General features: G+C 34.4%; 2 protein-coding genes across 5 annotated transcripts in view; one reads left to right on the top strand and one right to left on the bottom strand.

The window, feature by feature from the left end:
- Window positions 1-6,427, bottom strand: part of LOC136038672 (toll-interacting protein-like) — a 34,162-nt gene extending 27,735 nt beyond the window's left edge. Inside the window, exons 1-2 of the mRNA XM_065721948.1 lie at window positions 6,398-6,427; window positions 6,253-6,344 (exon numbers count right to left, since the gene is read on the bottom strand). Coding sequence (XP_065578020.1) covers window positions 6,253-6,294 — 42 coding nt within the window. The 5' untranslated portion in view covers window positions 6,295-6,344; window positions 6,398-6,427. The remainder of the gene's footprint in view (window positions 1-6,252; window positions 6,345-6,397) is intronic.
- A 5,947-nt stretch (window positions 6,428-12,374) lies between these two features.
- Window positions 12,375-27,024, top strand: part of LOC136038671 (ubiquitin-conjugating enzyme E2-17 kDa) — a 32,970-nt gene continuing 18,320 nt past the window's right edge. For 2 of the 4 annotated variants that reach the window (XM_065721944.1, XM_065721946.1), the window contains exons 1-3: window positions 12,375-12,510; window positions 18,336-18,417; window positions 23,731-23,811. In XM_065721944.1, coding sequence (XP_065578016.1) covers window positions 18,374-18,417; window positions 23,731-23,811 — 125 coding nt within the window. In that variant the 5' untranslated portion in view covers window positions 12,375-12,510; window positions 18,336-18,373. The remainder of the gene's footprint in view (window positions 12,511-18,335; window positions 18,418-23,730; window positions 23,812-27,024) is intronic. The other 2 variants (XM_065721945.1, XM_065721947.1) reach the window with 1 other exon arrangement.

Below are 27,024 nucleotides of genomic sequence, written 5' to 3'. Positions count from 1 at the left end.
CAAATTGCGGAAACGACTATTTCTAATTGAATCTGGTCTGGTCCCTTACATGCCTGCCGAATTTCATTGTCCAAGCTAATCTGGAAGTGCCTAAACTAGCAAAACCAGGACAGACAGACCAACAGACCAATGGAATTTGCAATTGCTATGTGTCACTTGGCAAATACCAAGTGCCACTATAACTCTGAAAACTAAACATGGATTCAATTGCATTTTTCTATTTTCAAATAATCGATGTAGATCATTAAACACTACTACCAGTGGACAAATTTTCACAATTAATGGTGTTAGTAAACACCATCAATTTTTCACAAGAATATACTAATAGACAAATGCTGATAAATTAGATTAAGTTAGGTTAGATGGCAGATATGTGGATAAAATTTTAGCTTAGCTGCTTTTTGTTATCTTAGAAAGGGGATAGGTTAGGAAAATGAAACTTTCAGGGATGGGTCTACAGACTAAATTATGTCATGAAAAGATGTTTCAGAGCACTAACCTTGACTTCTTCTCCCTCTAGGGTGCCCCAGTCCTTGAAGACCCTTAAAAATCTTCTTTTTTTTATAGAAGTGAAACCTTGCAAAATAGATCGTCAGCTTAAATGAAGTATATTTTCAGCTTCACAACTTTCCTCAATCCCAATTTAGGAGGTATCAAATACCTACAAATACCTTTTCTAATTAAAAAAAACAAACAAAAACATTGATATGGCCTAAATTCCACTCATATAACAGAATTGTATTTTTGGAACTAAAACCAGAGAAAAAGAAACTGATAAATGAAAATTAAGGTAAAATTTTGTTTCCTCAAAATTTGGGTAAGAATTATATTAACAGCCTAATCATATAGACAAAAAAATTCCCACTAGCATCAGAATCTCATCCTGAAACCAAATATGACATTTATTTCCATTGCAAACTATTTTCGAAATAACTTATAAGCTTTATTAAGTTTTTTTTTAATTTAATTTTTTAACAGAAATACCATGGTGGCAATTCAATGACAAAAAATTCTAAATTTTGTTGAGAGCTAAATGAAACTTTCAGGGATGGGTTACATGAAAAATACTGAATAGTTTCATTTTTTAGGGTGGACACTTGCCACTATTCCATCCAGACTCCAAATATGACATTCATTTCTGTTGCAAATTATTTCAAAATTACTTCTAAGCTTCTTTAAAAACAGCAAAACTTCTTTCAGCTGAACAAACACTTCATGCCAATGTATAGAAACTTATAACTAGCATCAGAACTTTATCCTGAATCCAAATATGTCATTTATTTCCCCCAAAACAATGCCCCTGGTTTTGACCCAATTTGCCCTGCTAATCCTATTTTTTGATGATATTCTCCAAATTTTTGTTGTAAGATTTTGGGAAAAATTAGCTCTACAAGAAAAATTTAAGAAAAAATTTGGGACAAAAGTGAAAAATTTGGCAAAACAGTAGAATGTTCCCTAAGGTTTGCAATGAAAAATTGCCAAGTTTGGACCCAATTTGCCTCTTCATGATTGACGGATATGCTTGTTTCTGTCAATTTTATCTGCATTAAATAATTTGAGCAATAGATTATTCACTTTAATTTTCAGAAAAGAAAGAGAATAAGGTTTATCTAAACAACAATCATTGCTCAGATGGCTAATTTGATGTTGAGATGCAAAACATGTTATTATGCACTATTAAATATTGACATAAAAAAAGGGACAAAAGAGTTCTGGTAGCAGTTTATCTGAGCATGCACAGGCACAAATTTTAGCTTCTGTCCTGTACAGCTGACTGTCAGCCAAACCTCCGGATAAGGTCACCCAAACGGAGTTCCAGAATTTAGAGTTCAAGGGCTGCTAGGCCATTGTTGTAGGAAATGTCTCTATTACTCAGGATGAATCTGGTTGCCCATTTTTTGACTGACTCTAGTTCCTGCATTAGATAGACGGTTCTTAATACTGACAAACCCCAGAAAGGACAGGTGTGTTCAAGTATGGGGCGTACATAGCACAGGTATGCCCATAGAAGACTGTGGGCATTGCACCCAAAGCAATGCATTTTTGAAACAGTTTGCAGAGATGCATTTGCTTTATGGGTCACACTATCAATATGGGTAGCAAAGCTGCAATCACATGAGAAAATGACACCTAGTATTTTCATCTCACTCACAACATGGATTGTTTTAAGTTTTGGCAGGCCACTAGGTGTGATAGGAGATCAAAAGCATTGCAAAAGTTGATGGCTGCTAAGACAACAAAACAGCCTTGCTTTTCAAGCCATTTCAGGATCTGATCATACATTCTGACTAGGTATATAGACCTCCCACATTTTGGGAGTCCACCATATTAGTATTTGTTGATGGCCTGTCTTACTTGCTCTAGTGACTGCTGTGAGATGAATGATTCTGTCACTTTTGCTAGGCATGGCATTAGGGAGATTGGTCTTAAATCATCACACAACTTGGGTGCATGGATGCGGGCCTTTTTCCCAAATCTAGGGAAGATCCCAGATGCAAAGCACTGGTTTATAAGAACCAAGAAGGGTAGGAGTAGGAACAAAACAAATTCATGTATGAGCTTTGCAGGGATTTTGCCTGGGAAAGGAGAGACATTTGACTTTACTTTCCTAATTCACACCTCAAATTCACTGAGTGCTATTGTGCTTTCATTGGGGCAATCATCAAGAAGCAAGTCTTTCTCTTGGGGGGTAACAGCTAAAAAAATGGTACAAAGGGAGGTGAGAAATGCATTAGCATCACAAGACCCCAGTATTTGCCATTATCATCAGATATCTTGACACTGGTTTTTATACATTTCCACTCATGGCTTTGACCAAGTAATGTCACTTTGCAGGTACAGTGTTGAGCAGAGGGTCGACTTTTTCATGACCATACTTGCGTTTTGCATTTCTGATCATGTTAACTATTAGGTTTCTTTTGGTCACTCCTTGATTTCCCTTACCACTTGAGTAAAGGTGACTGCATTGACAAATCAGGGCCTTAATAGTGGATGTAATCTATGGCTTGTTGTATTCACTTTCAACCAGAGTCTTTGTTGGAAATATCTTGAAGTACTTTGAGTACTATTTTTCATTGAAAGCAAACACCCTTTGCTCAAGAGAAATGTCCACTGAAATCTCTAGAAAGTTATATTCAGCAATCCAGCAGCCATATTCACAGATTGCAGAGTCAGTCATTGGTCTAGCAGTGATCTATGAGAGCTTGGGTTTTCTCACAGAACTTTTGGCTTTGAGAAATAGGGCAGTGAGCAGACAAGCCAACTGTCCAAGCAATGTTGGGGGGTGGTGTAGGTCCTTAGTGTTTGTAAGAGTCAGATTGAGGGTATTGCCGGATGAGTGAGTGGGAATATTCACAATCTGAATAAGAGAAAGACTGGAAACTGGTCAAGCAGTACATTTTGAAAACCATCAACAATAGCCAGAGTGGTTGTAATTTTATTCATTATACATGCCAAAATGTATTTAAATAAGATCTAATCAACAATATATGTATTTAAATAAGATCTAATATTCAAATATAAATGAAGTGACTAAATTAGCAACCTAGTTTCATAACTTAACCAAGTTTTGGGTGAAGCTGTACAAAACAGGTCTTCTATGTTTAGTTTGTTCTGTTCCATAATTAACATACAGTGTAGAATTTGGACTTTGGTTATATTTAGGCTGAAAGCTAGAAAAAAAAAACAAAAAAAAAAAACAATCTGATCACTCAGATAGGAAAATATAATTTTCAACTGTTCTGATGTGTATATTGCCAGTTATTGAAAAATGCTCATGTGCCAGTTATGTGAAATGTCATGTTACACTGCAATAAATAGATTTATAAATAATGATTAAGCAAGCAACAACTTTTTCAGGACTCATGATCAGATCATTGGGACCATCAAACAGTTATTCAAGAATTCCAAAATAAGTAAGAAAACCAGTATTGACTGGAGGTTGTTTTGCTCAGAAGTTCTGATGGCTTGGCAAGGAAACCAATAGGATGGCAAGGTGTAAAAGTTGAAATCAATGAAACTTTGACAGTGAGAAGGAAGTACCAAAGGGGAAGAATTTTATGGCAAGTTTGGGTTTTTGGTGGAATAGAGAGAAAGAGCAAAAGAAAATTATTGTACCCCTGACTGATGGCCAAGAAGGTCTCCAATATTTCTGTTTTTAAAGAAGCTTAAAAGTAATTTTGAAAATAATGTGCAACAGAAATGAATGTCATATCTGGATTCAGAATGCAATTTTGATACTAGTGGGATCCCCCCCCCCCCCAAAAAAATGACTAGCTTAAACTGTTCAGTATTTTCCATTACAAATCATCACTCAAGTAGATTTGGTATTTTAGAATTCAAATTAGAGCTCTCAAAAAAATTTAGCATTTTTTTAATTGAAGTAATGCCATGACAGTTTGTGTAATCAGCCTAATTATCTCCAAAGTGGAAATTAAGGTAGCCAAATTAAGGTAGTGACATTAGTTAAGATTAAGATTAAAATTAAGGATTCTGTAAAAAAAAAAAAAAAAAAAAAAAAAAAAAAAAAAAAAAAAAAAGAGAATTAAAGAAGCTTAGAAATAATTCTGAAAATAATTTGCAACAGAAATGAATGTCATGCTTGGATTCAGGATGAAATTCTGATGCTGGTGGTAAAGTTTTTTTTTGGTAAAATTCTAGTTAATTGACTTCTTCCTATCTCAGAAAGGGTTTATGTTAGGAAAATGAAACTTTATGATGTAAATCTACAGACTAAAGTATGTCCTCAGAAGGTATTTTGAAGCAACTACCTCTACTCCTTCTCCTTCTAGAGGGCCCTGACCTTTGATGACCTTTAAAAATGTGGGTTTTATGAAATTGAAACCTTGCAAAATAGATCTTCTGCTTAATTGAATTACAACAAAATTGTTTTCAGCTTCACAACTTTGCTCAATTCCATTTTATAAGGTTTTAAAGATATGCAAATACATTTCCTAAATTTTGAAGAAGAAAACATTGATATGGTTCAAAAATTCTACTCAAATGACAGGAATTACATTTTCAGAGCTAAAGGCAGAAAAAAAAGCAACTAGTAACTGAAAAATAAGGTAAAGTGTTGTTTTGTCAAAATTTCAATATGCATAAACCTGTCATGTAGGCAAATTTCAGGGCCCTCTAGAGGGAGAAGGAGTGGAGGTGGGTACTTTAAAATACCTTCCAGGTACACACTTTGGTCAATGTTCCTATTATCTGAACAATTGTTTAAGGTCATGAAACTCTTGTTAATAGATACATTTTGACTTTTTGAACATCTATTTTCTTTTACAAAACTACTGTAAACTTGCCATTATGGAGTTATTCAGGCCCAAATATCCTGTATTTACAAATATAGATTTGCAATCATTTCCATTTTTGTTGATTGGATATTTGAAATTGTGAATTTGTAATAGTTTACAAATAAATTTGGGATATAGCCTATATAGCATAGCATATATTAAATATGTAAACTAACTACTGCTGTATTTAATATGCACTCTGGTTTACCCCCCCCCCTATTGTGCAAATATATAATAACTCCATAATGGTGAATTTGCAGTAAATTTGCAAGAGAGAAAAGATGTTCAAAAAGTCAAAATGCATCTATTAACAATAGTTTCATGACCCAAAACAATTGTTCAGGTAATAGGAACATTGACCCATATTTTAGCCTGTAGACCTATCCCTAAAAGTTTCATTTTCCTAACCTAAACCCTTTCCAAGATAGAAAGAAGTCAATTAACTAGATTTTTACCTTTTTTTAATCTATCTGATTAATCTATTAATATAAACCTTACCCCAAAATTCCAATAGGTCAAGTAGGCAAATTTCTAGGACTTAGGAATCAGAAGAGGGATAACATAAAAGTTTGGAAATACCTTTCCAGAGGATGTTTTTGGCCTAGGACTCATTTCTAAGGGTTTCACTTTCCTACCCTAGCCCCTTTTCAACATAGCAAAAAGTAACCAACCTATACCAGAATTTTACTGTTGGGCATTATTTATAAACAATTTTCAAGACTTAGAGAATATATACAAACAATTAAAAATTGGAAATACAAGGAAAGTAGTGAAGATAAAGGTTTTCCCATGCATAAGATGCTAACTAGGATTATTCTTTATATTGCCAAGTAAGAACTGTTTTCTTAACATGTTGAATTATGTACTGTTTGAAACCTAGGCTTATAGCCTACAGTCCCTACAAAAGACCTTTACTATATTAAATTTACCAAATGAAACTTAAAGAATAATAAATTACCTGAGTTCTGCTAGCCCTGTCTACTCCATTTACTGAAGCCATTGGTAGAGTTTTGTTTACAAAGTATTATAGTCTTTCTTCTACCAGGAAGTTGTTGTAGAGAAAATACGCTCGGCTTTCGCCCTCTGCGAAACTACCAGGAAGTCAAAAATGTTGTTTAACTCAAGTCAATATTGACCGTGTCCGAAATCTTATTTCACAAAGAATGCTGCATCCGGATGCAGGGTTAATTCTGAATACTCAGTCCGAAAGCTGTTTTCGTCATTTGTTCTTTGAAGCTCAAATCCCTACTCAACAGCAACTTAGAAGTAGGGGAAGAAACAGAATTCAACCATCAGATTGAACATCCCAAGAGAAAATAAAATGTAAATGTCTCCAGAACCATCTAGACCATATCTTGTAGGCTAATAGAACTCATATTTTCCATTACCAAGCTGCTGCTAAGAATCAGAAACACAAAGAATTGGGATTAGAAGGCAGTTGTGTTTATAGGGCTTGATTATTTAGACCAATTATGTTTGTCATATATTTTACCACCTATTAACTGAATTTGCTTTGCCAAAAAGTTGTCTTAAAAAGTGCCAAGTTTAGAGAGTTATGTTAATATTTTTCTTGCTGATTTGAACAATTGTCTTTACATTTCCTTCTGTTTAAAGCATTTTAGAGAGATTATAAGTGCACCAAATGCATATTGCAGTCTCAAATGAGCTTGTGGAAAACAAATAGAACATATAATTTTTCTTATTTTGTATTATTTCAAGACTAGAATATCACAAAACTAAGCTTTCATATTGCTTATTGTCTTAAATACAATTCCTGATGGAGTTTTGTTGATACCTGTCTTAAATTTAATTTGTTTAAATAAAATGCATATTGTTTATGGGCAGCAACTGTGATTCAAGATTTTTTCAATATTTTCTTTTTTCAAACAATTGTTGTTCTGTGGTCACATTTGTGTTCCTTCCTAAGTGGCTGGCTGTCTAGCTTGAGAATCCTTTATCCAAAGGGCATAGGTTTAATTCCTGGCATTACCAGTTTATTTGGTTTGGGACAGGGATCAGTGATGTGACTCTGTTAGCTCAGCTAGAATTGGCCCAACTTTAAAAGGTTACCTAAAGAAATGTGGGGACAGTAAGCAGGAAGGGCATGCAAAAGCATAGGATGGCTGGCCCCTAGCTTCCTATTGTACTTCCTGGCTAAAGGAACACCTGGTCCTTTACTGGCCTACTGACTTAGCCATATAAGCTTTCTTTTAAACTTATTAAACATAAGTACAAATGAAGAAATGCCAGTAGGGTAGTTGTTCCTTTTCAATGAATTGTTGATTTATAGACAAGAGTGTGGGTCATGAGAGATGGCTGGTGAATGTAACAGGGGGTGAATGTTTTGCAAGGTTTAAAAATTTAGGGCAATTGCTCAGGTTGGCAACTGAGCACAAAAGTAAAATTTTGTGAATGGCTTTTCTTTGTGACTGTTATATTTATGTAATGTCAAGTATTTTATAGTTAATCATTATTGTTTTGTTTTAATTGCAATGGCCCTAGGACTTTAGTGTAATTAAACCAACTTACATCCATCCATTTTCTTCAAACAGACAGGAGTTCTATGTTCCCTAGCTTCAATAAATTCATATGCAATTTTGAGACCAAGGGTTACAAAGTAGGTCAAAACTTGCAAATGGAACTGTAGTGCAACTAATTAATTTGTAAGGAATGTATATAAATTTTAAGATTAAAAAACAATCATTTAGAATTCAAACAAGACAAATAAATAAATAAAAGTATCCCTTTACAACCATTTAATGAATTGTCACAAATGTAGGTCACTCTTAAGATTGAAATGAACAAAGCTTCAATTACGAATCTGTTTTCTTTCAACAGACTGAAGGGGCAAACCTCCATGCTTTGACATATTCAATCTCACTTTTGGGCTCTATTCAATGGGAACTTTCTTTGGATTTTTTTTTTTTTTACCAACTAAAAACAGTAGGGAAAGCATCAGGTATAAGTGACTTAAGAGACATGACAACATTTAGAAAAAGCTACATGCAACCTGATCTAAATAGGGATGCTATTGCAGAGTATCAAAGAGAAGCCTACAGGTATATCCCAAATACAGTAAAGGCATATTACAAAGAACAGGTGCATAGAATACCATTGAAGTGGTAAAGAAACAAGAAAATTGAGATTATAAGATTAACACAAAACTATGAAAATTGCAAGTACAGTACTAGCCTCCTTCCAACAGGACAAATAAGGGGATTCACACCCCAAAGCTCTGACTATTTTCAACCACACCTTTAGGAGCAAAAAAAATTAAATACATTTTTTTCACATATGTCAAATATGACAGTTGACTTAGGAGTTCAGGGTAAGGGATTCAATACTCTGTGGTGCCACCAATGAAAGGACCTTTGCTGTCATAAGCATTGTTAATCCTAGCACACACCCACACTCAAATATAACATTCTGTAAAATCATAAAAATCTTAAACAGCAAAAATAAAAAACCTTTTATTTTTGATAAATATTATTTGAAAAAGGACACTACAAGGCAAATATCAGGTTCATCAGCATACTAAATTTGATGTGACAATGATAAAATCTGTTGAATCTTTTCTGGGATCAAATGTGTTAACTATAGATAACACAGACATTGCAATATCTATTTGTCCATCCATCTGTTTGATTAAGATTCTGAGACTACAACCCTAGGTCAAAAAGGCTAAGGCTTTTAAAGTTTTTTTCATTGACCTGAGGTCAATTAGGGAAGAGGAGGGGGTTCTATGCACAAAAAGTAGAATTTTTTGTTGATTTGCTGAAGTTAGTGAAAGGAGCATATTTAAATGAAAGATGGAATAAATATACATAGCAAAATATCACCAAATTGGATCCTACTAGAATTTATCAGATTTGTTTAGTATAATTTCAAGAATAGGTAAGGTGCTGTCTCTGATAGTTGACCTTTAGATAAAAAAGCTTAAAAATAAATTTGTGTCTGATAGACAATATAGTTAAAGATATGTAGTTAAAGGAAAAGCTACCATATTTTTGATCCCTGGGAAATTAGTTTAAAGCCCTATCCTGATTAGAAGAGGTAGCTCACATCAGGTTACTCAAACATAATTCTAAAGGACCTAGACCATGGCTAAAATGCTAATACTGCACTGATACTTAGTCAATCATACTGCTATTTCAGCTTATTTGTATTGTGATGTTAACAATGGGTTTGCAGCTTTAATGTGATGATTGCTTGAAGACAGGATTATCACCCTATTTAGGGTAGATCAATTTTATTTGAAAGAAAATCATTTGGTAAAATTCTAGTTGATTGACTTCTTGCTATCTCAGAAAGGGGTTGTGTTAGAAAAATGAAACTTTCAGGGATGCATCTACAGGCTATGTCCTGGGAAGGTACTTTGAAGTACCTACCCTCTACTCCTTCTACCTCTAGAGGGCCCTGACCTTCAAAATATGGGTTATAAAAGTGAAATCTTGCAAAATAGATCTTCTATTGAATGAAGTACAACAAAATTGTTTTCAGCTTCACAACTTTGCTCAATCCAAATTTATAAGGTTTTAAAGATAGGCTATGCCAATACATTTCCTAAATTAAAAAAAACAACATGGATATGGCTCAGAATTCTACTCATACCAGGAATTGTATTTTCAGAACTAAAGGCAGAGAAAAAGCAACTGGTAACTAAAACTTAAGATAAAATGTTGTTTTGTCAAATTTTCAATTTTGACAAACCTATTAAACTTGTCAAACCTGTCATGTAGGCAAATTTCAGGGCTCTCTAGAGGGAGAAGGAGTGGAGGTGGGTACTCTAGAATTCCTTCCCAGGATATACTTTAGCCTGTAGACCCACCCCTGAAAGTTTCATTTTACTAACCTTACCCCTTTCTGAGATAACAAGAAGTCACTCAACTAGAATATTAACAGACTTTATTAAACAACTAGGCCTATCAAAAAACTGCTGATCACCTATTACTCTGCTTAGAGATAATCCTTTAGAAGGGCATTAGAAATTTTGTGTTTTCTCTTTGTTTAAAACAGCTTAATTTTTTTGCTTCAAGAATAACAGAACAAGAAGTCAATGATCATTGTAGCCTATTTGCCAGTTATCATACAATTAAAGCTCTATAATCACTGAGCAAGGTGAAGATCTACATCCTTAATAATAATCATCTAAAAGCTGCTGATCACAAATAATTTTTTTTTAGACTGAGATATTCTTAGCCACTTACACTGGAAGTTTTTTTTGTCACACGTTTTTGGAATTTGAAATCTTTCCGGAAACAGATCTTTCTTCCTTATGCTCTGGTCTTCCTTATGCTTTGGATATGGATCGCCACTATCTTTCTTTAGTTTCTTCTAAAAAACCTCAGATAAATGCTGCAATTTCGTAGAATTTTTTCGTGGGGTTTTTGACGTCATAACCCTGCGATAATTACAGATGAAATTCTAGTCCGGGCTGAGAATTCTTCGAAGAATTCCAGACGGATGCGAAATTAATTCTGCATACTTGAGATTTCGGACACGCTCTCGAAAATTACTTTTAGACAACGTTGTCAACGTGAGACAATGTGAGCCGAAGAAGTACTTTTCCACCTAAAAAGTACGATAAGCCAGGCTTTTGTCGCACAAAAGTGCGAGCAGGTGCAAGCCTGCACATTGATGCTGATTTCTGAGACCGTAGTTTTTAAAGCCAGTGATACATAGCAATCCATTAAATATTAAACATCATATATTACACCATATATTAAACATTTTCTATATTAAGAAGATAAAAGAAATGACTAGTTTAAACAAAACGAAGGAAAATTTACTTTTTCTTCTTCTCTAATAAGACTTTTTAATCCTGACTTCAAAATAGTTTTTGTTTTGATCATGGACAGCGCAATAGCGCTGACTAAGTAAAAAGCGATTTGAGCACAGTATAATATTGGTTTATATTTGTTTTTTTTTACGAAAGGCAGTTCGTATAGAATAAGTTGTCACAAAAACTCCGAAAGGGACTCACTTGATTGGACAGTAAAATTGCTTATCACCTTTTAAATAATCGAAAGTTATTGACGGGCAAATATTGTTAAGGTCAACAGAATTATTGAATTTGGAGGGGGCGTTTTGAACTGTAAATCAGGAGTTCTAGTGCGTTTTAACTGTCGAAAGTCATTGGAGGGCAGCAACCAACCCCCCTAAATACTCATCATTTCCTCTAACACCTACAATTATAATTCTGGAAAAATTATTTTCTTAAGTATTTTGAAAGGTCTAGTAACTATATCTGAAAAATTAAGCAAAGAAAAAACGGGTTTTAATTTCACAAAAATGTCACCAAGTAAAAATATTGTCTCAAAGAAAAAAACGTTACGAAAAATGTCGTGAAGAAAGAAAAATCAAAGCTTCTTACTTGGCTCATGTAACGTTGAGTTTCTTTCCATTCTACTCGATTTCATTTCGTTCAATATTTTCGTTCAATATTTAAATATGTCCCTGAAGTGACTTTGTCTCCTACTTCTATTGCACATTGTATACTGCCGCATTTATTTTACATAGATAACAGTTGCGGTACGAGGACATGATATGGTTTTTAATATCGGTAAAAGAGTATGCTTTTCTTCTAGTCACTTTCCGGTGAATGCTAATGTCTGAAAGATGACAATAAAGGCTATCCACGGCTAAAGTTTTACCACAAGCACTAATAGGGAGTTGTCCCCTCGTCATCAACTATTTTTTTTTATGATATTCTCTTTGACTGGTTTATTCTTCTTTGGGAAAATATTACGTGTGTGGCTTTTGAAAAGTTCCCGCCTACCTACCTTTGCATCTTGATAGATTTCTAATTCATATGTGTCTAACTCTAAAAAGATATCCAATTCATCACTCATAGATTTGTCAAAAATCTTATTTACCTATTTTGAAAAAAAAAATCACCTATTTCAGACTCTAGTACACCAATTGTAAGCCGGGTATTAGTGTTTGTATGGGGTGACTTCTGAAAAATTTTCATCCACCAAAAACCTCTTGGATAGGTAACACATGCTAGTGGCATTTATTGCCTGTCCTCGGAAATTAGCCGCGCGCAAAACTTTTTTGAAGGTGTGCCACGGCGCCTACCGGAATTATCTCAAACTATCATTTGAAGGATTTAGTGAACAGATTTTTTAGGAAGATAGAGAATATAAATTCATAGAATTTGCCCCTAGTTGCAAATTTTTGTGTATAACCTTGACGCAAGTTTCAAACATTTAGAGTTAATATTTTTTTTTAATAAGCTCTTTCAAATATGTGGTAACAGTATAGAGTTACAGCTCTTCAAAGGGAACTTCATAATAAAAGTAGCTTAGTACCATTAGATTCCTTAATTCATGCTCCTTTTCAATATAGGCTAGTAGTCATTACCCAGACAGCTCCACCGCCACTCCTCAATGATCCCATATGAGCTTTAATATTGTATTGTCCTCATATATTTAATTTAGTTGTAAGGCTTAAATGTTCATTGAGGCATAGGCTACTCAGAAGTAAACAATTATCTTATAAAATTAGAAGCAAATTAAAGACTTTTAAATTACTTATCTGGGTAAAATTCTAGTCCATTGACTTCTTGCTATCTTGGAAAGTTGTTGGGCTAGAGAATTGAAACTTTCAGGGATGTTTCTACAGGCTAAAGTATATCCTGGGAAGTTATTTTGAGATCCCTAACTATACCCCTTCCCCCCTCCTCTATATAACGCAGTTTTTTGTGCATTACAGCTTATATTTTGGTCAAATTTGATCCTATATTACTATTAAAATTGTAAATCCTTGCTTACCTTAGAAGAATTCAACTTTTCACTGTTTTTTAAGCTACTGTATTCCATAATTAGTTCACCAGCATTGAAAAATAATGGTAAAATTCTAGTTAATTGAATTCTTGCTATCTTGGAAAGAGTTTAGGTTAGGAAAATGAAACTTTCAGGGATGGGTCTACAGGCTAAAGTATGTCCTGGGAAGGTATTTTGAAGTACCCACCTCCACTGCTTCTCCCTCTAGAGGGCCCTGAAATATGCCTACATGACAGGTCTATACCTATTGAAATTTTGACAAAACAACATTTTACCTTAATTTTCAGTTACTAGTTGCTTTTTCTCTGCCTTTAGTTCTCGAAATGCAATTCCTGTTGTTTGAGTAGAATTTTGAGCCATATCAAGGTTTTTTTAAAAATTTAGGAAATGTATTTGCATATCTTTAAAACCATATAAAATGTAACTAAGCAAAGTTATGAAGCTGAAAACAATTTTGTTGTACTTCAATTTAGCAAAAGATCTATTTAACAAGATTTCATTTTTATAAAATACATATTTTTATAGGTCATCAAAGGTCAGGGCGCTCTAGAGGGAGAAGGAGTGGAGGTAGTTACTTCAAAATACCTTTGCAGGACATACTTTAGCCTGTAGATTCATCCCTGAAAGTTTTGTTTCCCTAACCTAAACCCTTTCCAAGATAGCAAGAAGTCAACTAACTAGAATTTTACCAAAAACAATTATTACCTTTTATGGTATAGTTTGAAATGGAATGCAGGCATTTAAACGCATCCCCTGTTTGAAACTCTTTTCTTTAAAGGGCTTTTGACAGGGGTAATACAGATAAAACTTTGAACTTTTAAGGGGCTTCTCACTCAAAATTATGATTTGTTGCTACAATTGGGTAAGGTTTATGTTATATGTGTGTCAATAGCATTTATTTTGTAAATCATAACAGCATAGAGAAAGTCAATTTCTTCAAGAAGGCCCAATAATGATTCTTAGAAACCTGAAGAGAGGGGAAACAGAAATTTAGTAGGAAAAATAAGCACAAGTCCTAATTGACATAAGCACAAGTCCTAATTGACATAACTGTAACGGATACACTCTTGTTGGGTGAGTTTTTTTTTTGGGGGGGGGGTTTAAAAAAATTGGAAAGATGTATTTTTAATTTTAAATCCCAACCAGATCCAGTAACATTGAGGGGAGTTGGATGGGGAAACCAGAAATCTTGGAAGACATGAAAATTGAGGTATCTTTATCTTTGAAATGGGTGGTTGGATGTTAATTAAACTTGATATATAGAAAGATCATATGTCTGAGATGCTTATACAGAAATTACTCTGTATATGAAAGAGGTTTTTCCTCCTCAATGCTCTGCTTTTTATGCTAAAGTTTGACACTTTCTGTTAACTTTACTTTTTAAAACAGTAAAAATCTTCAGTATAAAGAGCAGGGTGTTGAGGAGGAAAAGGCCCTTTCATATACAGAATAATTTCTGTTCATTTTAAGAAATAGTGGGGGGGGGATTTGTTGTCCTATTTCAAAGAAAGCACAAATGAAGGCATTTTCAATGAAAATATAAAAAAAAATCTAGAGGGGGAGTATGGGGTGGTTCCAAGAATATGCAGGGCAAGTTTAAACTGCTGGGAAGAATAAATCATTATTCAAAGTTTCATTTATTCAAAAAAAAAAATGGGTTGTTTCCACTTTTTGTTGAAATTATACCTGTTTTCTTTCTAGTATTTATAAGATTATGCTATATTTCAATGTCTGGACTCCAACTATATTTTAGCCTGACAAAGGGTTATAAAGCTCGGATATGTAATTCATGAAATAATGCATTCTCAATCTGACGGAATATTTTTTTTTTTAAATAATACTCTGCAAGATATCCTTCCATATGTTCTTCTCTTCTACCATAAGTGGGGATATAATCTCTCACTTCCCTCCATGTCCGTTCTAAATTTTGGGTGTGGGCTCCTGTTGTAGGGTCAACAAAATTTAGGCTGTGATTGACATGCAAATGCTGTGATTGACAAATGTTCTTTTGATGGTCCAAAGGCTTGTCCCTGCTGAGTAACCTCTGACACCAAGGTTATGCTCTTCTTCTTTTAATGACAGCTTAGATTGGCTACCTTGTCCAGGGCTGAGCAATGAGTATTGTTGCTGGCAGTTGTTTGATCCAACTATCATTAAACATATATCATTTCTAAGCCTTGTACTCTAACAGCCACTTTTCTGACAAGTATCCTAGGTTATCCAGGTCTTCCTACAGGGGATTCTTGCTTTAACAATAAGAGGGTAAACTGGTGGAACTTCAGCTAGGAATCAATCTTGATGGCAAGACTATTCTCTTCCACCGTTGGTGTCAACTTAGAGTGGCTGAATTGTCTAGGGCTAAGGAATTAGTTTTGTTTCTTACTGTTATTTAGTGTAAAGTGAGCACCTAGAATTTTTGTACACTATCATCCACTTTTCTGCTCAGTTTGCTAGACTATATGTCCCCACTTGCTAAGCTGGGGTCTTGTATGAGGGTCCTGTATTTGTTGTTAGAAGATGCATAACTCCAGAAAACCTTTAGGTTTTCTTTGCTACAATTTTTTGAAGTAACCTTTTGTTGTATATTTACATTCAAGAAGACCTTACATAAAAAATGCCTCAAATATTTAGCACTAAAGACACCTGAAATATCCATCCTTTAGTTTGTCTTTTCCTTTCCTTCTAATGACTTATTTTGTTATTCATTTTGAGATTTTTCTCTACTACTACTGCAGGGATCAGTTACGGTCACTAAAATCACTTGTTTAGGGACGTATTCACTTTCTTTTGGGATGTGTCACTTTTTGTTACTATTTTGGTGAAATTATCACAGAAGTCACTGTTTTTTGTTTATACTTTAAGCCATAGATGGTAATAGGCTTTTGTACACTGAGCATCCACCCAAACTTGCTGCTGAGAAGGTGCACAGTTCAGCCAGGATCCTTCAGTTATGTTTTCTGTATCTGTGTCTTTTTATGTTTGGATGTTACATGTAGAGGATACAAAATAAGACTCATATGTTTAGGGGGTGTCAAAACATAAGAAGGAATAAGCATTTTGAAGGGCTTTATCAGTTGTTGATAGAAGAAAACACTTTTTTTTGTGAAAGTAAAGAGCAAAGTTGAAACTTAAAAAAGTAAAAACTATGATCCACCAATCCATGTCATTCTAAATTTGTCTACCAAAGTGCTTTATTGAAAGCAAAAAATAACCAAATTAAGTATGCTGAACGCATGGAAAAAAAGCAGTAGGAAGTGGAATTTTATATTAGTTTTTAGCTGGACAGTATTCTGATTTTTGCTTGGGGGGGTGCACCAAAATGTCTACCCATAATTTGTTTTTTTAACTGGCGTCAGTAAAACTAGGGCATTTTTAGACTGATTGGTGAGCCAGAGGAAAATTCCAAGGGTAGTCAAACCTGTTATCCCCCCCCCCTCTGTATACATCCCTAGGTACTGTTGCTTGAGACTAAATCACAAAATTTTTAAGTTTGAAAAGGGTTTGAAAAGCCTGAAGTTTAAAAAACTTGAAAGGGGTTTTAGTATGTAGGAAAAACATCTAGAAATCTAACTGTTGGATTAGAAGTTTGAAGTTCTATCAGAAAACAATACAAAACTCTAATTATCTGAAATTGGAGTGTTTTCACCTAGAAATTCAGCATACCTATTTTCACTGTAAGTTGGAACCCAATTTGAGATATGTCAAAATACTTGGTGAATGCTTGTGCATTTCTCTTCAATTTCTAATAATGTATAGACCTGTAGAACACTTCAGATAGAGGGAAGAAAAAACTGGAAAAATTGTCTCAAGTTTAAGAACAAAATTGGATAGCCATATAGAGTGTAATCATGTGACCTAGGATAATCGTGGGGAGTGTAATTATGTGACTTAGGTCATATGACTCTTTTCCTGTTTTGAAGGAAAATTTTGACAGTGGTTCCAAAATTGCACTGTCAAATCATTGGTGCTCCTACCCTATTTCATTTGGATCACACTAAACATGCAATTAATATAGTGTCTGAAGGCCAATTTGCCTTTTTGCTTTCAGTAAAGTGCTGGCCAATTTAACAACAACATACATTGAGAGGTTATAATTGTTGATATTGTAACTGAACCTCACTCTTTACTTTCATCCCAAAAACCATAATTTTTTTTTTATTAATTTTGGTCATTTCTTATTTTTACCTTTCCTAGATAGCTATTCAACATTATAATTTGAGAATGAGAAAATATATAACGTGTTAATAAAAATGTTGCACAATTTTCTCTATTCTGCAGTATTTGTAAAACTTGCAGGATACTGTGGCAACAAATGGAGAGAGGGAAAGAAGGGATCATAATATACTTTTCACATTTCAATACAATTTCAGACAGGAATCACTGATGCCTGCCCAGACAAAAATTGGAGCATAAAGCATTTATGCTTGGATTTTTGTATTCTTGAACCAAATGCTTTCTCTTTAGCAAAATTGTCCCAAAGAGGGTTAAACCAACCTCCAACTCCAATCCATTCTGGAAGTGATGTTCATAAGCATCAATTGACAGCACCATATGTGGTGCAAAGATAAATTGGAAGACTAGAGTATGATTTATACATATTGATTGCCCTTTGAATAACTTTCAAAAGCTGTAGTAATGAAATTTCTAGCTTTATTTGTTAACAAGATAATAAGCTTCAAAGCCACATGGCAGCATCACATCTGACACTTTACCTAAGATGCCAATTGAGCTGAAATTCATATCACAGGATTCCTTTAACAAGACTTTTCCAAAGATGTCCCCACTACCAGTCCCAGTTTATATGAAATAGCTAGATGTAAATGTTTTTTAGATTAGGCATACTGGCAAAATGACAACAGCTGAATTTCTCAAGAAGTCACACTTTTAGTGAAGCCTGTAATTACAAATTTTGGTTTTAATGAAACTTTTGTCCTAAGAAGGTATATTCAATGCCTCCCATTTCTTTACCTTTTCTAAACAGATCCTAAGAAATTTATTCTCCAAATTAAATTCTTAGGTGGTGTTTTTAAGCTTGTATTGCAACCCTTCTACTGCTTTCTAAACATTGACGCCTTTTCTAGCAATCAGGCTTTTTAATACTGGACTTGGCAATACATCAAGCTTTCCATAAAATAGCTTTTTTTAGTACCTTGTAACCATAGTTTGTATTTCCTGAATAGAATTATGGCTATGTAACTCTGTAAAGGGGTCATTCTGTTCATTTGTTACTATATTTATTTTTCTTCTTTCATAGAGAAATTTGACAACTACTTTAGCAGAAGTCATTAGAAAATGTCTACTCCTGCAAGAAGAAGATTAATGAGAGATTTCAAACGGTGAGTTCAGTGTAATTTATGGTACTTGTTTGTCTAAATGCCAAAAATTGCAGTTCTCAAGAATTGCTGGTTTTGATCAAGACACCACAGAATCATTGTCTAGCTGAGAAAAAAACATGACCACATATGTATAACAAAGAAAGCAGAACTAGAATTGAGTGTCTAATCATCAGATTCATAACTCCTCTCTAAGAAAAATTACAAAAAAGGATGTATTTTTAACTTATGAACAGGTGATCGGATCTTAATGAAATTTGATATTTGGAAGGATATTGTGTCTCAGAGCTCTAATTTTAAATCCCGACTGGAAACGATGATATTGGGTGGAGTTGGAGGGAGAAACCTAAAATATTGGAAAATGCTTAGAGTGGAGGCATCGGAATGAAATTTGGTGGAAAAAAGCACAAGTCCTAGATACGTGACTGACATAATTGGACTGGATCTGGCCTCTTTGCGGAAATTGGGGGGGGGGTAGTTTGGAACAATTAAAAAAAATGAGATATTTGTAACTTACAAATGGGTGATCAGACCTTAATGAAATTTGATATTTAGAAGGGTCTTGTGCTTCAGAGCTCTTATTTTTAATCCTGACCAGACCCAGTGACATTGGGTGGAGTTGGAGGGAGAAACTGGAAATCTTAGAAAATGTAAAAACTGGGGTATCTTTGTCTTATGAATGGGTGATTGGATCTTAATGAACCTTGATATATAGAAAGATCTTATGTCTTAGACACTCCATTTTTAATTCGATTCGGATCTGGGGACATAGGGGGTTGGGAGGGGGAAACAGAATTCTTGGTAACTGGAATTCTTGGAAAACGCTTTGAGTGGAGAGATTGGGATGAAACTTGGGTGGTAGAATGAACAAATGTTGTAGATACGTGATTGACGTAACCGGACTGGGTCCGCTCTCTTTGGAGCAGTTAGGGGAGGGGGTCTAGTGCTTTGGCGGGTTTGGTGCTTCTAGGCGTGCTAAGACAATGACTATTGGTAGGCATGTCAGGGACCTGCAAGGGAGAGGAAAAATTAGAAAATTTGAGGTATTTTTAACTTACAAGTGGGTGATCAGATCTTAATGAATTTAGAAGGATCTCGTGTCTCACAGCTCTTAGTTTAAATCCTTACTAGCATTTAGCCTCTTGATTTTCCTTTTAGATCAATCTATTGATTATTAGAATTTCGCTAGAGTTCATTCCATATAGCTCGTTCGACCTAGTCACAAGTGCCATATGAGCTCTTAGCTTTTTGTTATCTGTATTTGATCAAACAGTTCGTGGTAACGAACTGTAGTAAGGAGCAACCCGGCTCAATAGTAACCAAAACTCTAAAAAATTGAATTTTGATATCAATAGCTACATCAAAAGAATCGCATTTTAATGCTGATTTTAAATATATAAGTTTCATCAAGTTTAATCTTACCCATCAAAAGTTACGAGCCTGAGAAAATTTTCCTTATTTAGGAAAATAGGAGGAAACACCCCCCAAAAGTCGTAGGATCTTAACGAAAATGACACCATCAGATTCAGCATATCAGAGAACCCTACTGTAGAAGTTATAGCTCCTATCTACAAAAATTTGGAATTTTGTATTTTTTTTTGCCAGAAGACAAATCACGGGTGTGTTTATTTGTTTGTTTGTTTTTTTCCAGGGGTCATCGTATCGACCAAGTGGTCCTAGAATGTCGCAAGAGGGCTCATTCTAACGGAAATGAAAAGTTCTAGTGCCCTTTTTAAGTGACCAAAAAAATTGGAGGGCATCTAGGCCCCCTCCCACGCTCATTTTTTCCCAAAGTCAACGGATCAAAATTTTGAGATAGCCATTTTGTTCAGCATAGTCGAAAACCATAATAACTATGTCTTTGGGGATGACTTACTCCCCCACAGTCCCTGGGGGAGGGGCTGCAAGTTACAAACTTTGACCAGTGTTTACATATAATAATGGTTATTGGGAAGTGTACAGACGTTTTCAGGGGGATTTTTTGGTTTTGGGGGTAGGGTTGAGGGGAGGGGGGTATGTGGGAGGATCTTTCCTCGGAGCAATATGTCATGGGGGAAGAAAAATTCAATGAAAAGGGCGCAGGACGAATCTGGTCACTTTAGAAAAAACTTCAAATTCAGAGCTTAATATACAATGCTGGGTGTTCGGAGCCTCTGTATTATGGAGTATAATTTGAAAATAACACAACTATACGAGCGATAAAACATATATACCACAACCATAACTCAACTAACGAAAGAACTGCTAAGAGATAACACAACTATAAAGCGAAAACAGGTGAAAACTAACGGGAAAATAAACTAACTAAGAGGTGGAAGGGGCCCAGAGAAAAAATATAATCCTTTTCCAATTTTGAGCCTAACTTCCGCAAAGGAGTAATAATGTCAGAAGCCCCGAAGTACCGAATTATTTTCTTTTTCCTATAAGACCGGGGTAAATGAAACAGAAACTTACAATAGCGGAAATATAATATACACAATTCAGCCAGATCTTGTCTCTTTTTCAGGATAGGTGAAATACCAGATAGGAAAAGTATTGAATGGTCGCAAAAACTAGTGTATAGCAATGCAAGCGCTTTTCGATAATAATTACCACGATTAGCTACTATTTTACCATAACCCACTTTAAGTTTTCTTTAATATGCCGTACAATATTGATCCTAAAAGCTAGTAGATTCCAATAAATATGAATGCTTGACCGCCGCAAATCAGAGACACAATGGATGGAGAAGTTAGAACGCGGATTTCAAATGGGCATAGACTTTGCATTAAAGACTAGGTACTCACACTTATCAATATTCAATGACAGACCAACAGTTTTAAAATGTTTTGAAATAGATGATACGGAATTCGAGAGGCTAGATCTAGAACGGCTAGATCTAGAAGTATATCATCTTTACAAACCAAATTACAAAAAAAGAAAGGGCATAATTTTGTATAACACACTGCGGATACAAATACTGAAAAGATACGGTGAAAGAACATCACCTTGACGCACTTCCAAGCGGGTTGGAATATTCCCATAACAATTAGAGTGAAACTTAACCGAATATGGGAATCAAACAGTTCATGGTAACGAACTGTAGTAAGGAGCGACCCAGCTCAATAGTAAACAAAACTCTAAAAAACGGAATTTTGATGCTAAAAGATATATCAAAAGAATCGGATTTTTATGCTGATTTTAAATATATACGTTTCATCAAATTTAGTCTTTGTCATCAAAAGTTACGAGCCTGAGAAAATTTGCCTTATTTTGGAAAATAGGGGGTAACAACCCCCTAAAAGTCATAGGATCTTAACAAAAATCGCACCATCGCATTCAGCGTACCAGAGAACCCTATAGAAAAAATTTCAAGGTCCAATCTACAAAAATGTGGAAATTCGTATTTTTTTTTGCCAGAAGACAAATCACGGGTGCATGTTTATTTTTTTTTTTTTCCAGGGGTCATCGTATCGACCAAGTGGTCCTAGAATGTTGCAAGAGGGCTCATTCTAACGGAAATAAAAATTTCTAGTGCCCTTTTTAAGTGATCAAAAAATTGGAGGGCACCTAGGCCCCCTCCCACGCTCATTTTTTTCCCAAAGTCAACGGATCAAAATTTTGAGATAGCCATTTTGTTCTGCATAGTCGAAAACCATAAGAACTATGTCTTTGGGGATGACTTACCCCCCACAGTCCCTGGGGGAGGGGCTGCAAGTTACAAACTTTGACCAATGTTTACATACAGTAATAGTTACTGGGAAGTGTACCGACGTTATCAAGGGGATTTTTTTTGGTTTGGGTGTGGGGTTCAGGGGAGGGGGCTATATGGGAGGATCTTTCCTTGGAGGAATATTTCATGGGGGAAGAGAAATTCAATGATAAGGGTGCAGGACTTTCTAGCATTGCTATAAAAAAAAACAACGAAAATATAAACATGAAAAAGTTTTTTTCAATTGTAAGTAAGGAGAAGCATTAAAACTTAAAACAAACAGAGATTATAACGCATATGAGGGGTTCTAAAAATACTTTAGCATAAAGAGCGAGGTATTTAGGAGGAGATAAATACTTCGCTCTTTATGCTAAAAAATTTTTAAGTAATTTCAACTATTTATTCTACGGCCTTTCTGATTCAGGGGTCATTCTTAAAGAATTGGGACAAAACAAGATTTAGTGTGAAGAGCAAGGTATTAACGAGGGGACCAACCCTCTCAAATATATAATCAAAAATATAAGAATATAAAAGTTTGTTACGTAAGTTAATTCTTAAGTTACGTATTTTGTTTACTAATAAAAACGTTCGTTAAAAATTAAAAGATCTAGTTGCCTTTTTAAGTAGCCGAAAAATTGGAGGGCAACTAGGCCTCCTTCCCCACCCCTTATTTCTCAAAATCGTCTGATCAAAACTAAGAGAAAGCCATTTAGCCAAAAAAAGAATTAATATGCAAATTTCATTTTAATAATTTATGTACGCAGAGCCAAAATCAGACATGCATTAATTCAAAAACTTTCAGAAATTAAATAAAAAAAAAAACAAGTTTTTTGAAATGAAAGTAAGGAGCGACATTAAAACTTAAAACGAACAGAAATTACTCCGTATATGAAAGGGGCTTTTCCTCCTCGACACCCCGCTCCTTGCGCTAAAGTTTGATTCTTTCTCGCAACTCTACTTTTTAAAACAATAAAAAACTTTAGCATAAGGAGCGGGGTGTCGAGGAGGAAAAGCCCCTTTCATATACGGAGTAATTTCTGTTCGTTTTAAGTTTTAATGTCGCTCCTTACTTTCATTTCAAAAAACTTGTTTTTTTTATTTAATACACTTTAAAGAACAGTTACCAGCAATCAAGTATTTAGACATGGATTTCCAAATTTAGATTTTGTTATTCTTATTTAAAAATATCAATAAAAAATGGTCTTATTACGTTATTTTCCTTTCTTTGTCTCTCTCTATCTCTTTTTCTTTTCCTCCCTTCTGTTTTTGCCCTTCTCTCCCTCCTCATACCTTATCATAACTTTAAAGTTGGCTGTGTTTCTTTTTATTTCTATATTTGAAAATTCAAGCATTATAAGAGCATTATAAGGTTAGCTTTTCCTTCTTTTTAGGCAAAATTCGGATCTGAAACTTGCGTTCTTTTTTCTATAAATGATGTGTACACATTCATTCTCTGATAAGCATCTTCAATTTCAGTTAATAAATAATAAATACGACGTTTGAAAAAATAATAGAAAAGGTAAAATGAGCAAATGATTTAATCTTTCATGCTTATTTTTACCAAATATATTGTTTTTTATTCAAATCTGAAGAAGTTACTTATAGCGAATATATATGTTTTTTAGGCTACAAGAAGATCCACCTGCTGGTGTAAGTGGTGCACCAACTGACAATAACATTATGATATGGAATGCTGTTATATTTGGGTAAGCAGGTTATTTCTGTATTTATGTGTAGAGACAGCTGGAATTTAAGTCAGATAACTGTTGGTAATGATAATGACAATAAAAACTGAGATACATGAATCAAAGTCCTCTTTGTGATAAAGTTATTATTTATAGTACCAACAATTTTTGTTGTGATTTAGTCAACCTTGGAGAAAAACTTATTGATCACTTAAACAATCTTATGGGCGTTCGTTTTGACAGGTGTGTTGTTAAAAATACTAAACGTCTTGGAGCTGTTGATCAAACTAATGCTCTGATTGAGCTTATCTTTGCTTCTGAAGCTTCATCTGTTGAGATTTGCGAAACTGTAAGAACCCGAAAAGCTCTTGTATTTTTGTTAATGAAGTGCTCACAAAGCAAAGAGAAGATGTTTTTAGACTAGTATGCAATAAATTTGAGACAAAAAGGTGTGGATGCTTAGAGGTGTTATACATGTGAGAAATGGTTCACATATTGTACCCTATAAGACAATTGCGGATGTTGCCAATATTTCTAGGTAGAAGACCTGACCATCCATTTGAACAAAGTATAGTTATATTCTGGTTTGGACTGTATTCAAGGATTTTTAGATTCGATGTTGAAATTCAATACCGTTTTAAACACCATAATTAGCAGTGATGGTAACCTATGAAGTGTAAAAGACTTGCCGAAATGTGATTTTTTCACAAATAGTCACCATACCAGCTACCTAGTGTAAACTTCCTCTAAGCATACTACACTTAAATGGTCAAGGTTTACAAAGTAAACCAGGTTTGCAGAGGTTTACAAACAAACTCGGGTTTTACTAGCTTTGAGTCCACATGACGTTGTTACTGTTTGTGAAACGTTTTTATCAGATAATACTCCTATTTCCACCCTGGATATCTCCAGTATGAAGTTTTTTTTCCATAATTTGAAAGGCAGTGTGCAAGGTGGATTTGCAGTTTATGTTCGAAATGGTCGATTTTCTGTTGTAATGAGTTATATTTCTGGATGGGAAGAAGGTAGATGTGCGGCCTGGCTCCATGAGGCTAGTCTGCTGGGGTACTTGCCGTTTATTTTATGTTCTTTTTACAGACCACCTTCTATTAATCTAGTGATATTTTTAGATGATTTTAAACAAGTACTTGTTAAGTTGGCAGAGTGTAAAAAAAACAGTTCTTGTGCCAGGCAGTTTCAATTTTGACCTTTTAACTTTGGATTCTACTGCTAACAGAGGATTTCTTTAAAATACGTTTTCATCCGGCTTTATACCCAACATTTCACTACCTACAAGAGATACACCAACCACTGCTACGCTGTTGAACAATATATTTCTCTATGGCCATTCATTGAGAGCAGTAAATCGTCTGTGGTATTGTCTGATATTTCTGATCACTACCCAATTGGTGCTCTTTGATTTTGCCCAAAATTCTCCTGATTGGCAAAAGTCTTTAGGAAAGAATGAAGATAGAGATTCACAGATAGAAGTGATTAATTTTCATCATCACTTAAGCTTATTGATGATCATGATTAGTCTTCTGTTTTTGAATCAGATAATGTAAACGAAGTATTTTCATGTTTTTTAGCCAAATGTTGCTATCAATAAGCCTGGCCACTTCTTCTAGAGCTGGGCATAAGAATTTACAGAAATTTTGACCATTAGGGTTAACAATTACCATTTGGGTAAAAATAGTTTTGTCAATTAGGGTTAAAAATAAAAAGTATGAAAATATTTATCAGTTAAAACATGATTCGTTTCAAGATTATCTTTCATTTAGAAATAAATTGAATTCTATTATAAGGTTTGCTAAACGTAAATATTGTAATGATAAGTTCTACCAATATAATTTGGCTGGATTATTTTTAAACCTTAATGTGACAATTTCAGCTGCATTTGATTGGTATTCTATCTACTTGTTCTTAACGAAAATAAATGTCAATATATGTTGTTTTCACGTACGGGCAGAGTTCAAAGCAGTTCTTTTTCGAATTTTTTTTTAATAAGGCTGAAATTAAACGTGCTCGCCATTTGAAGTACTTCGGAATTTTCCTGGATGAAAATTTATGTTTCTGAGAACACATTAAAATCTTATTGTTGAAGATACCAAGAAATATTAGGATTCTTTCACTGTTGTGCCATCATTTTTTCAAATATTTAGAAGATTTGATAGAAGCATTTAGGATCCTTTTTAATATTGATCTTTTAGCTTCAGTAAGACACCTATACTTGTCTTCTGGTATATTTTTGATAATTTGAATCCATGTGATTTCTATTTCCCGTGTTTTTCATGATTTTGCTTTTGATCAACTTCCATCGATATTTTGTACAGTTTTTACGACAAACTCGGAATATCATAACTACCCCACGTCCAATCGATAATATTTCATCTACGACTAGGGCCAATTTTAGCCTTCATCACGTGTGTCCAAAAATATGGAACTCTTTACCATTGCCGATTTGACACTGCCCTGATAAGGTTCAGTTTTTTAATGTTTTAAAGAAACACGTTGCAACATTATAGTGTCAGGTTGTCTTTGTTTTTATGTTTCATTTTGGGAAGAAGTAGTGTCAGGTTGTTATTGTGTCTTGTTTTGTTTTGTAAAGATATAGTCTTTTTAATCATTGAAAATGAAGTCTGCATGATGATTTTTTCTCTCTTTGTAACAGGTAATGCGCTTAAGTATGCCATAAGGCATTCGTGTTTTCGTTTATTAAGTGTTTATGTCTTCTTGTAAACAAAAAGTTACTTTGCTCTACTCAAAACCTCCAAAAATCCATTCATTTTGCTAATGTTTCATCTAGGACACCCAAATCATCTGCATAATCCAAGTGTAGTTGAGTTTTATCTTCCTATTTGATTCCATGTACTCTGCTATAAAGTTCATTAAAATTATCAGTAGATACAGGGATAAGACACAACCATGTTTAACTCCTGATTCGACACCAAACTATTTAGTGACTGCACTTCTTACCTTAACTGCAGCACTATTGTTCTTGTATACAGCACTAAAATCACTTTAATGTGTTATTGTTGTTGATAGTTCCTCCGGCTTGTTGCCCATTGCACATGTTGAATAAACAATGTATCCAAGCAAACAACTCTTCAAAATTTTCACAACAATATCAAAAGCTTGAATTCAGAGGTCTTTTTGGAAAACGCCAAGGCCGATTCTCAGCTTAGAATTAGTAGAGAGACTGTCTCTGTCGTCTTCTTGCCAACAGAGCAACTA

This window comes from Artemia franciscana, chromosome 18, assembly GCF_032884065.1.
Source record: "Artemia franciscana chromosome 18, ASM3288406v1, whole genome shotgun sequence".
NCBI classification, from domain to species: domain Eukaryota; kingdom Metazoa; phylum Arthropoda; class Branchiopoda; order Anostraca; family Artemiidae; genus Artemia; species Artemia franciscana.
This window is presented reverse-complemented; position numbering and strand designations above follow the sequence as displayed.